The sequence below is a fragment of the Orcinus orca genome, chromosome 1, assembly GCF_937001465.1.
Source record: "Orcinus orca chromosome 1, mOrcOrc1.1, whole genome shotgun sequence".
Lineage (NCBI taxonomy): Eukaryota > Metazoa > Chordata > Mammalia > Artiodactyla > Delphinidae > Orcinus > Orcinus orca.
The window spans coordinates 59,395,162-59,408,027 of record NC_064559.1 but is presented as its reverse complement, the minus strand read 5'-3'; the positions used below and the strand labels follow the sequence as shown (position 1 = coordinate 59,408,027).

General features: G+C 36.3%; 1 protein-coding gene across 1 annotated transcript in view; it reads left to right on the top strand.

Moving 5' to 3' along the window:
• Positions 1-9,916, top strand: part of MROH9 (maestro heat like repeat family member 9) — an 89,429-nt gene extending 79,513 nt beyond the window's left edge. The window contains exons 19-20 of the mRNA XM_049707880.1: positions 7,992-8,054; positions 9,573-9,916. Of these exons, the coding sequence (XP_049563837.1) occupies positions 7,992-8,054; positions 9,573-9,916 (407 nt within the window). The remainder of the gene's footprint in view (positions 1-7,991; positions 8,055-9,572) is intronic.
• Positions 9,917-12,866: the final 2,950 nt, after the last annotated feature.

The window sequence follows — 12,866 nt, the reverse complement described above, 5'->3', positions numbered from 1 at the left end:
ATATTTTGGAGATTAATCCCTTGTTGGTTGCTTCCTCTGCAAATATTTTCTCGCATTCTGAGGGTTGTCTTTTTGCTTTGTTTATGGTTTCCTTTGCTGTGGAAAAGCTTTTAAGTTTAATTAGACCCCATTTGTTTATTTTTGTTTTATTTTCATTACTCTAGGAGGAGATTTGCTGTATACCTAAAACTAACACAACACTGTAAATCAACTATACTCCAATAAAATTTTTTTTAAAAAATAGACAATGGAAGGAGAACATCAGGAGAGCCAGATACTAAAGTTATCTGACATAGATGTGAGATATATGTTTTAAAAACTGATTAATATGTTCAAGAAAATATATGGCAAAATAGAGAATTTCAAAAAGTAAAAGAAGCTTTCAAAGCATGATGGAAAGTGTAAGAAAAAATATATAACCATTGCAAAAAACTTCATTGCAGCCAATGAAAGAGCAAATATATATTGTTGATAACCCAGTAAGGAACAAGGAGGAAAGGGTTGAAAAATGTTAGCAAAATAAAATATAAACCAACAAGAAACAGTTTGAAAAATTAGGGAGCAGTGATAGATATAGAAGATAGATGAAAGAAATGCAAATATGCATAGATAATATCCATGAAGAAAAATGAACAATTAGACAGAAAAAAGTATTCAAAGATAGAATTTAAGAACTAAAAAAAATTTGATTAAATATACTGATGGTAAAAATTGTTCAAGAAATGTTTTATACAGAATGAAACATTAAGACATTTCCTAACAAAGTTATGGAACTTCAGAGTTAAAGAATTCATCATGCCGTTGAGCAAAAAAAAAGTCACCTATACGTTACAAAATAAATAAATGTGGCATTAGATTTCTCCACTTCAGTATTCAACTCTAAAATGTAGTAGAATAGAGCCTATAAATCCTAAGTAGAAAAAAATTATGACTGAAGAATTTTATACTTATCAAAATTATATCCAACTATAAAAATAATAAGAAAACATTTCTAAAACATAAAAACTCAGCATAAGTTCATTACCATGAATCCTTCTTGAAGAAATCATTGATGGATGGAATTCAGCCAACTAAAGAAGGAATGGATAAACTATCACATAAGGACATACAGTATCTACTTAACTGTAGGACTTCCAGCTCCCAATCCATTCTTCACTATGTTTTACATTTCTCTATGCCTCAAAAACTGACCTCTATGGTCTACATCTCCCAATCTCCCTTGCCAGCTTGCTTTCAGGTTGGTATAGCATTTAATGTCCATTAATGCATTTAATGTTACAGGAGTATGCTTAATATTCAGTAATAATTGTAACAGTGTTAGTCACAAATTATCCCATCTAGAAACCCCAGAGCCCCTACTGAGAAATACTGATCAATAAGTTCAATCCAGTTATAATAAAAAATACCAACAGATAATTTCATAGATCTTGACAAGTTGATTCTAAATGTATGTGGAAGAGCAAAAGACCAACATAAGAAGATATACCTAACAAATTTTAGACAATCCGTTACTCACTCAAGGAAAGACAAGAACTGTGAAACTGTAATAGAAAGCCTAGAAACAGATCCACACATATACAAACACCTAATATAAAAGATCAGAACTGGTACTATATATCAGATCAGAAATGATGGGCTGTCTAATAAAAGGTGCTAGGACAATGGGAATACACACACACACACACACACACACACACACAAATTCCTACCTGACACCCTACACAAAAATCAATTCTAGGTGTATGAAGTCATGTATTGAATAGATGGAAGGAAGGAAGATCTAAAAAGAAACTTTAAAATGTATGCAGTATTTCTATGAAGAAAACCTGCAAACATTACTGAAAGACACAAAAAAATTTTAAATAAATTGAAAGGTATAAACCATATTTTAGGAAAGAATCAAAATTGTAAATGTGCCAGTCCTTTCCTAAATTAATCTATACATGGAATAAGATGCCCGTTGAAATATCAATAGGGCTTTTTTTTTTCAAAATTGACATCCTAATTTTAAAATTAATATAGAAAAGTTACCATGCAAGAATATCCAGGAAGTTCTAACCAAAAAAGAATGAGAAAGGACTAACCTTATCAGATATTAATATAGCTACAGTAATTAAAATCACATGGAATGAATAGATAGACAAATGGAACAAAATACCATCTAGAAATAACTGCCAAAACATGCAATATTTTACAGTGAATCACTGGCTTTAAGTAATAGTGATGAAAATATGGAATATTCCTTAAATGGTTTGGGGACACATGGTGAGCCATCTGGAATTTTTAAAATTATTTTATTCCTATCCCACTCTTTACACTAAATAAATTCCAGATGGTCAAAGGCTCAAATGCTAAAAATAAAACCATAATAATAAATAAGATTAGATAAAATAGTGTAGAAGAATTTGCTTTATAATCATGGGGTAGGTAAGATCATTCTAAGTAAAAGTAAAAATCATAAAAGATTGACAAACTATGTAAAAACAAATATTTTTGCAAGGCAAAACCACTATAAACAAAGTCAAAAGCCAAATTGTAATAAAATATTTATGGCACTTATCACATATAAAGGGTGCATGAATTCGTACTGTCTAAAGAATCCTTACAAATCTATAAGAAAAGCCAAACAACCCACTAGGAAAATGGACAAAGTACATGAAGAAAATTACTTGGCTCATATACATAAAATTTTCACAGCCTCATCCAAAAAGTGATGCAAATTGAATTGATAAAGTGCTTCCATCCATCAAACTGACAAAGAACAAAAATGATTATACTACATAGTTTTGTCCAGGTTGCAGGAAGTAGGCAAACACTTACATTACTGGTCAGAGTGTAAATTACTACAATCTCAGCACAGTTTGGTAATTTCCATCCAAATGTGAAATGCATATTCTTTTGACTTAATAATCTCTTCTCAAGAGAATTTATCCTCTGATATAGTCACATATGAGAAGTAATGTGTGCATGTAGATATTCATTGCATCATTGGCTTTATAATACCATCATCCTTAGCATGTGACTTGTATCCTTATTTGTGTTTTCTGATTACCCTCAGTATTTTCGCAGTGTTACACCAAGGAGAAAGAAAAACGTAAAGGGCAAAAGGTGTCTCTGGGTCAACCTAATTTTACAAGGCTTTCTTCAAAATCCCAACCAGTGATTCATCTTATACCTCCCAATGACCAGAACTGTCACAATGCCACCATCATTTGCAAGAGCTGCTTGGCACTTTTTTTATTGGGCAAGAAGGGGACAATGATATTAGATTGACAGCTAGCAGTGTGTCACAATTGCCAAATTTAAGAGTTTTCGCATAAGTATCTGTATTTCCAATTATTTGATAGGGGGAGGAGATAAGGCTACACTGAACCTGCATTTCTGCCTGGTAGCAACTGAGCAGAGCTGACTGCTTGTGGATGGAGCTTGTAGTTCCTGTCCCCACGCTCCCCACCACTACTAACTGTATTCTTCCACGTGCACCTTGTTGGCATTGTGGTTAGTCTGCCGTGTTTCAAAACTTTCAAAACATCAAATTCTATTTGAAAGTTCATTTGTAACTTTCAAAAACACCATTTCAGTAGAGTCATTTAATTTTCAGTTGTTTTTGCCTAATTTTACCACCTGTTTTGCTCCTTTGGTGCTAATGTTGTATTTCTGAAGTTCCTACAGTATAAGAAAGACCCAAATATAATTACGGCTTAAACAAAATAGTAGCTTATTTCTCTCTCATTTAACAATCCAAGTATACGTAGACTAGTGTCAGCTCTTCTGTTGCTCTAGTATTCTCACCACACAGTTTCCTACATCAGGTCCAAGATGTTTCCTCCATCTCCTGCAACCACTTCAATTGGAAAGGGGAAAATATCAAGAGGTCACAGGCATCTCTTTAAAGAGCAACTGTAACTTCTGCTAAATGATCATTAGCCCGGAACATAGATGTGGCCATACCCAGCTGCAAAGAAGTCTTAAAAGTCTAGTCATCTGCTAGATGGCCACGTGTCCAGCTAAAAATTGGTAGTTTTAGTAAGAGAAGTAAAGATAAAGAAGTAATTTGACAACAGGGGAAATTAGTACTCTCTAGCATAAGAAATTTTCATTCATTATTTGTACCCGCCATCTAATTCTGAAAGGAATTGCATTGATTTACAAACTTAAGCAAAAGTATGCCAATTAAGGATACCTCCACAACACAGGGCTTTGTTTTTAAACATTATTCTTAAATTTTTTTTTTTTTTTTTTTTTTTGTACGCGGGCCTCTCAGTGTTGTGGCCTCTCCCGTTGCGGAGCACAGGCTCTGACGCGCAGGCTCAGCAGCCATGGCTCACGGGCCCAGCCACTCCGTGGCATGTGGGATCTTCCCGGACCGGGGCACGAACCTGTGTCCCCTGCATCAGCAGGCGGACTCTCAACCACTGCGCCACCAGGGAAGCCCTATTCTTAAATTTTTAAGTCCATGTTCCACCTGTCAATAAGAATATCTTGAGCTTTACTATCTGTAAATTGTATTATGAAAATAATGTATTATTGTGATTTCTGTGGTCACTATTTTGACTGAAGCAGAGGCAGTGTGAAATATTGGTGAGAGTAGATACGTTTCCATTGAAATCTCAGAATGAACACCCACTAGCCGTGTGACCTTCACCAAGTTACTTAATCTCTATGAACTTTTATTTTATCACATGGAAAATGAGGATAATAAGAACAGCAAAAAAATATTTCTTAAATCTATCTGAAAACATGTAAGAGCTTTTATAAAGGCAGTGAAGAGAAAGTAGAAAAACCAAAAGAAGTAGGCCTGAGATTTGGGGATTATTTTCCTTTATAGATTTTCTTTTATAAATTTATAGATCAATTCTAAATGCAAAAAGGGTATCTGGGAGGCTGATAAACTGTGCAGAAATTTTAGCTGTCTCACAGAGCTGGAGGAATAAAACTTGGAGTGGACTGACAATGAGGAGGAACTCTGGTAAATACCCCCAAGTTTTCAACTGGGATCCCTGATGTCTCTACCCTAAGAGTGAGAGTAAACTAAAAATAGGCCAGCTCTTAAAATTACTGAACCTTTGAATATCTAACTCCCTGGTTGGATTAAGGGGATATACCTCTAGCCTAACTGCCTGCCAAAAAAGCAAAAATAAATCCTCTCTGGGAGAAGATAAATTGCCCAGAGCCTAAAAGTATCTACACAAAATTGTATACACAATAGCTGAGATTTAATCAAAAATAACCAGAGGTTTAGATTTTTTTTAATTACGAGGAAAAAAAATAGAAACAATCTAGTATATGCAATTATTGAAATTTATCAGATAGGAACTTTAAAATAAATATGATTAGTATGTTCAAAAGATTAAATAATGAGATGGAATGCAGAACTCAATGGGTAAAATTAGCAGCAGACTAGAAAGAACTGAAAAGAGATAAAGAGAATTAGAAATGTCAGAATAAAATATTCAGCCTCAAGATCAAAGCTCAAAGAGTTAAAAATGGAAAATATGAACAGAGCATAATAATATGAGATATGGTTACAAGGTCTAACATATGCATTCCATAAGGATAGTGGGGAAAGAATGAGACAAAATAAATAGTTGAAGAGATAATGACCAAAAATTTTCCAAAACTAAAATAAGGTAATAACAAGAAATAAAATGTATAAGTCTGGAAAAAAGAAAATAGAACTTCCAAAATTTGCAGATAAATAATTGAGTATTTAGAACACTGGAAAGAATTCAGAAAAACTACTGGAATTAAATAAATTTAGCAAGTTTTCTATATACAATATCAATATACAAAGATCAATTGGGTTTCTACACACTATCAATAAACAACTAGAAAATCGATTTTTTGATGCCTAATGCATTGTACCAAAATTCATCAAATACCTCAAAATAAAACTAAGGAAAGATGTACAAGACTGATACACAAAAAAACTAGAAAATGTTGAGAAGTTTTTAAGAAGACTTAAATAGAGTGATATATCATGTTTATGGATTAAAGAATTAAGTATTGTAACAATGTCAACTCTCCCCAGAATGTTCGGTATATTCAATACAACCCCAAACAAAATTTCACCAGAGGTTTTGTGTGTGTGTGTGTGTGTGTGTGTGTGTGTGTGTGTGTGTGTGTGTGAAATTTGAGAAGTTGATTCTAATTTTTACATGAAAATTTAAAGATTTGAGAATAGCCAAGATAATCTGAAGAAGAATCACAAAGTTGAAGAACTTATACTACTGGATATCAAGACCCATTTTACATTAAGGTACTATGGAAGTGGCACAATGTTAGAATGGAGTCAAGACACTGACCCCTGCAAAATTCACGATATAAATGACCCTGCAAAGCATTAGGGAAAGGACTTTGTTTTTTTTCTCTTAATGGTGCTCGATTAATTTCATAGGTAAGTAATCTCAACCCCTATTTTATGCCATATAATTCCAGTTGGGCTTGCAATCCAAAAATGTGAAAAGGTAAAACAATAAAGTTTCCAGAAGTAAATATGGGAGAATATCTTTATGACCTTCAGACAGCAAAGATTCCCTATCAGGACTCCAAAATTCACTAACCATAAATTGGACTACATTAAAATTAGGGACTTCTGTTCATCAAAAAAAAAACCCAAAAAAACAATACAAATGGAAAAGTTTAGCCCTGGGGTAGGAGAAGGTATTTGTAATGGGTGTAATATTCTAAGAGATTAGTATCCAGAATTTAAAATGCCTAAGAATAAATAATTTAAAAACACCTCAATATAAAAACAAGTGACTTACTTGAACAGACATTTCACTAAAGAAATATCCAGGGCTTCCCTGGTGGCTCAGTGGTTGAGAGTCCGCCTGCCAATGCAGGGGACACGGATTCGTGCCCCGGTCTGGGAATATCCCGCATGCCACGGAGCGGCTGGGCCCGTGAGCCATGGCCGCTGAGCCTGCACGTCCGGAGCCTGTGCTCCGCAATGGGAGAGGCCACAACAGTGAGAGGCCCACGTAATGCAAAAAAAAAAAAAAGAAATATCCAAGTGGCCAATAAATATACAAAAATAATACCACCAAACCCATGAGACTGACTGAAAGTAAAAGACTAACAATTTCAAGTGTTAGAGAGGATGTACAGCAATGGAAATGTAAGAGTGAAAATTGGTACAACCACCTTGGAAACTGTTCTGCAGTAATGATTAAAGGTGAACATAAGCACATCCATTAGCCAATAAGTCCACTCCTAGCTATATACCAAACAGCAATGCACACAAATCTACGCAAAAATTCATGTACAAGAATGCCCACAATAACATCATTATTCATAATAGCCCAAAATTGGAAACAACACATTGTCCATCATAAGCAGGATGGCTAAAAACTGCTGCATTAATAAGATGGAATATCATATAAAAGCATTCTGCAAATTCTTTCTGTAAAGAACCAGATAGTAAATATTTCAGGCTTTGAGTACCACCATATGGTCTCTGTCGCAACGATGCAACCCTGCTGTTGGAGGGTGAAAGCAGCCGTAGATAATCCATAAGCAAATGAGCCAATAAGCATGGCTGTGTTTCAAGAGAACTTTGCCAACCTCTGTCATGTAGCAATGGAAATGAATGACCTATTGCTATGTTTAAAAACATGGATGAATCATACAATATAACGTTGAGCAAAAGAATGTATTCTGAAAGGTGAAGGAGGAGGCTGCAAAGGGCATGAGGGAGGCTCCTAGGAAAATAGTAATATTCTATTTAATGACCTAGGTGGTAGCTAGACGTATTCACTATGTGGTCATTTATTGAGCTGTACAATTATGATTTCTGCACATTTATAAACACATGTATATCTCAATAAAGAATTTTATTAATAATTATTTGAAAGCACTAAAAGATGATTCAAGGATAATCTAGAGATGCTTTGCTTTGAAGAAAGCAATGAAGGTAGTAGCCAGATAATATCAGATGATGCATTTTCATAACGTATTTTGGAGTAACTTTAATTTTACTTTGTGCATAGGGTACTTGGCAAAATTGGGTGGCCATTTACTGCTCAGAGATGAAATTCAAGTCATGCTTGAGGGTAAGTGTTGAAGTTATAATGAAATCTTTATGTATAGGCCTAAATAACTTCACTGTTTGTGATTCAGTTTATATCTGAGCTCTATAGTGATGCCAGGGATGGGAAGAGGGTGGTAGAGGTAGCTAGGCAGTTAAGGGGAAATCAGTGGAAGGACTGGGTTAAGGGACATCTTCTTTATTTTTTATTCTTTCTCTCTCTGTTTCAATCTCTCCATCTGTCCCTCTCATTAGTTGAGACCTAACTATTATCCTAGAGTCCTTAGGAACTACAGAGAGTTAAGAATTCATTCACTCATTAATCCATTCAACAAACATTTTTCCAGCATCTACTATGTGACAGCACTATTCTATCTGCAGGATATACAGCAGCAGACAAAGCAAAGTCCCTTCCCTCAGAGGATTTACATTTTAGTGGAGAGCAATGTACACTTGCACCAGAAGAAATTAAAGAAGGGTAATGTTTATTCTTTCAAAATGTTTGGATCTTCAGCATCTCTCTCTTAGCCTCTGCCTATTTCCCCTTCAGGATCAGAATTACAAACAGGGGAGGCAGAAAATAAGGTGGCTGCCTTCCTTCCCTTTTTTGGTAATAGACTTTATATTTTAGAGCAATTTTACATTAATAGAAATATTGAGTGGAAGATACAGAGGTTTCCTGTATACCTCCTGCCCCCACACATGCAGAGCCTCCCCCAGTTACCAACATCCCCCAGCAGAGTGGTACCTTTGTTACAGTTGATGAATCTACATTGACACATCATTATCTTCCTTTTTTATCCATTCATATTTATTGACTGCCGGCTAAATACTAAGCACTCCCTCCATGTCACTCAGAATATTTTTCTTCTTTCACTCTTCCTCCTCCTTCTGTTCCTTCTACTTTTTCTCTCTTTTCTATACCTGTCCTTTTTTCCTTCTCTATTTCTTTTTATTAAGAAAGAAAATAATAACTTCCCACAAGCTCAACATATGAATATAATGATATTAGTATTTTGGTATATATCTTATTGCAGATATTTTTAAAGAATATAAACTATTACCTATTTATTTTTAAAACTATCATAACTGTTTTATAACTTTTTCACTTACTCATGTGTCAGAAACATCTTTTCATGCCAAGAAATATGGGTCTACATCATCATGTTAATATGTATGTGCTACTTCACTTTATGATATCTCTAATTTTTAAGCACTTTCATATTGATGAACATTTAGACTGATTCCACTTTTTTCATTATTATGAGCAATACTGAACCTCTTCATGAATATATGTTTATGCTGTCTACCAGAATGCTCAGCACAGAACAGGCACTCAGTAAACACTTAGTGAATATTTCCTTTTTTCTTTTAATGAGGTCTGGTGAGGACAGAGGATAAAAAACTTCCTGGATGCTATTTGTCAAAGTAACAAAAATTGGGGGAGGGGGGCTTTTGTGAAAGGTGGTGAGGCTATTTAGGGTTAGAGCTTCTCAGACTATGAGAGTGATGCCTTGAATTAATGGCCTTTCTGCTGTTACAGCTATTGACCCAGTGCTTGGGGATGAAGATCCTGTGATCAGGGAGTTTGCAAAAATAACAAACAAAATTTTTATGGAAACAGCCCATAGACTGACCTCCTCAAATATTAAACAAAGCTTCCGAAGACTGTTTAACTTAATCTACATCAAAAAATTGAAGCCTCTTTATAATTATAACCTTCCCAAGGACCTGACAGGCAGTCCTATGGGGATTAAAGAAACCAAGAATGATAAGGAAGCCATTACAGACAATAATTATGAAGACGTACTGGTAAAGAACAAAGATGTATCGGTAAAGAATGCAAGGTTCACGAGTGCCTTGGAGCACACCTCCGAAGAGGAATGATTTTCCTTTCCCTCTTGATAACTTGAGTCCGTTTGTAGATGCTTTTCAGAAGGACACTAGAAGCCTTTACTGTTTCTTCTTGATTCTCTACTCAAATATAGAAATGTGTTGCCTCTCTCTGTCTGACAGTGATTAGAAGACTTACTTCATCAAAGCAACTAACAAAATTGAAAAAACATATAAGCAAAGTGTTTGATGAGAAGCTCTTGGAGCTTGCATTAATCAATACATAGCTACTGAACATCTTCTAAGTGCCAGACACTATGCTAGATAGTGACGCTATCTGGATGATGTAAACAAGGTTCCCTTCCTCAGGAAGGCCACAGTCTAGTGACACACAGTGTGGTTATTTACACCCTGCTCTGATGAATGCTGCCAAGGGCGGTATTTACAAAGGAAGAAATGGAGCTTGCAGGGGAAGAGGATTTAGAGCAGGCAAACTATTCCAGGTAGAGACACTGAGGCAAGAAGAGTGTTGGGGGAAGCTGGAGAGTTTGTTGTGGGTACAGGTGGTTAAGGAAAGAATAGGGAGAGCTGAGACCTGAGGGGAAGATTGTGCTGTGCCAATGGTTTTAAACTTTTTGAAATGAAAATTGGAGAGTCAACATAGTTAGTGGTTCCCATGGCCGTCAGGATCCAGTTTAACACTTCGTCCTGGTTTATAAGGAAGTTGATATATAAATGTTGAACTGCAGTGATCTTGCTTGACTTAAGGCTCCAGGCTCATCTTTCTCTCATCTCACCTTACCTTCCTCCCACCCCTGCATCCCACCCTAGCATAAACCACTTCAGCCACCGGGAATTACTTGCTGGTAGATGAAAGCCCCATTTCCTCTGTTGACTCAGATGTTGTGGCTTTGGAATGTGTCAACTTGCAGTTCACACATGTTCTCATTTCTCTGCCAGCTCGCCTTGCTGGGAGTTGGGGCAGCAGCCATTCTACCTTCCCTTGGGTCCTTCTTCAGCTTCTCTGACTTCTGGGCCAGGTGGGTTTAGTAATGTTGACAAAGGACACCAGCTTCTCCTGCAGGACATCTGCATCATCAACATCATCAGTGTTGGAGGCAATAAGAGACTGATACAGTCACACGCTTGTGGGTTCTACCTTGTCCCTGCTCTCCACTTCACACCCACACTCCTTTGCCAATTGCCTGCCCTGCAGACTTTGAGCTCCAGCACAAGGTGTGAAGATGACAACTTTGCAGAGACTTCTTAACCCGCTCCCACAATTGCTTAGTCAAACCTCTGGTTGTGCCTCTCTAATTGAACCCTGATATATCTGAGATACATTTCCAGTCCTCTATTTTTTTTTTAATTGGGGTAGAGTTGCTTAACAATGCTGTTAGTTTCTGCCGTACAATGAAGTGAATCACCTTTATGTATACATATATCCCCTTGCTCTTGGACCTCCCTCCCACCACCTTCCATCCCACCCATCTAGGTCACCACAGAGCACTGAGCTGAGCTCCCTGCTCTATACAGCAGGTTCCCACTAGCTCACTGTTTTACATGATAGTGTATATATGTCAATCCCAATCTCCCAATTCATCCCTCCCCTCCTCCCCCCACACTGTGTCCACACGTTTGTTCTCTACATCTGTGTCTCTATTCCTGCCTTGCAAATAGGTTCACCTGTACCATTTTTCTAGATTCCACATATATGCATTAATATACAATATTTGTTTTTCTCCTTTTTTTAAACATATTTATTGGAGTATAACTGCTTTACAATGTTGTGTTAGTTTCTGCCGTATAACAAAGTGAATCAGCTATACGTATACATATATCTCCATGTCCCCTCCCTCTTGCGTCTCCCTCCCACCCTTCCTATCCCACCCATCTAGGTGGTCACAAAGCACCGAGCTGATCTCCCTGTGCTATGGGGCTGCTTCCCACTAGCTATCTATTTTACATTTGGTAGTGTATATATGTCAATGCCATTCTCTCACTTCGTCCCAGCTTACCCTTCCTCCTCCCTGTGTCCTCAAATCCATTCTCTACAACTGAGACTTTATTCCTGTCCTGCCCCTAGGTTCTTCAGAACCATTTATTTTTTTTTAGATGCCATATATATATGTTAGCATATGGTATTTGTTTTTCTCTTTCTGACTTACTTCACTCTGTATGACAGTCTCTAGGTCCATCCATGTCTCAACAAATGACCCAATTTCGTTCCTTTTTATGGCTGAGTAATATCCCATTTTATATGTGTACCATATCTTCTTTATCCTTTCATCTGTCAATGGACATTTAGATTGCTTCCATGTTCTGGCTATCATAAATAGTGCTGCAATGAACATTGGGGTACATATGTCTTTTTGAATTATGGTTTTCTCAAGGTAATGCCCAGTAGGTGGGATTGCTGGGTCATATGGTAGTTCTATTTTTAGTTTTTAAAGGAACCTCCATACTGTTCTCCATAGTGGCAGTGTCAATTTACATTCCCACCAACAGTGCAAGAGAGTTCCCTTTTCTCCACACCCTCTTCAACATTTATTGTTCGTAGATATCTTGATGATGGCCATTCTGACTGGTGTGAGGTGATACCTCACTGTAGTTTTGATCTGCATTTCTCTAATAATTAGTGATGCTGAGAATCTTTTCATGTGCTTTTTAACCATCTGTATGTCTTCTTTGGAGAAATGTCTATTTAGGTCTTCTGCCCATTTTTTGATCAGGTTGTTTGTTTTTCTGATATTGAGCTGCATGAGCTGTTTTTATATTTTGGAGATTAATCCCTTGTCAGTTGATTCTTTTGCAAATATTTTCTCCCATTATGAGTGTTGTCTTTTTGTCTCATTTATGGTTTTCTTTTGCAAAAGCTGTTACGTTGAATAAGGTCTCATTTGATTATCTTTGTTTTTATTCTCATTACTCTAGGAGGTGGGTCAAAAAAGATCTTGCTGTGATTTATGTTAAAAAGTTTTCTGCCTATGTTTTCCTCTAAGAG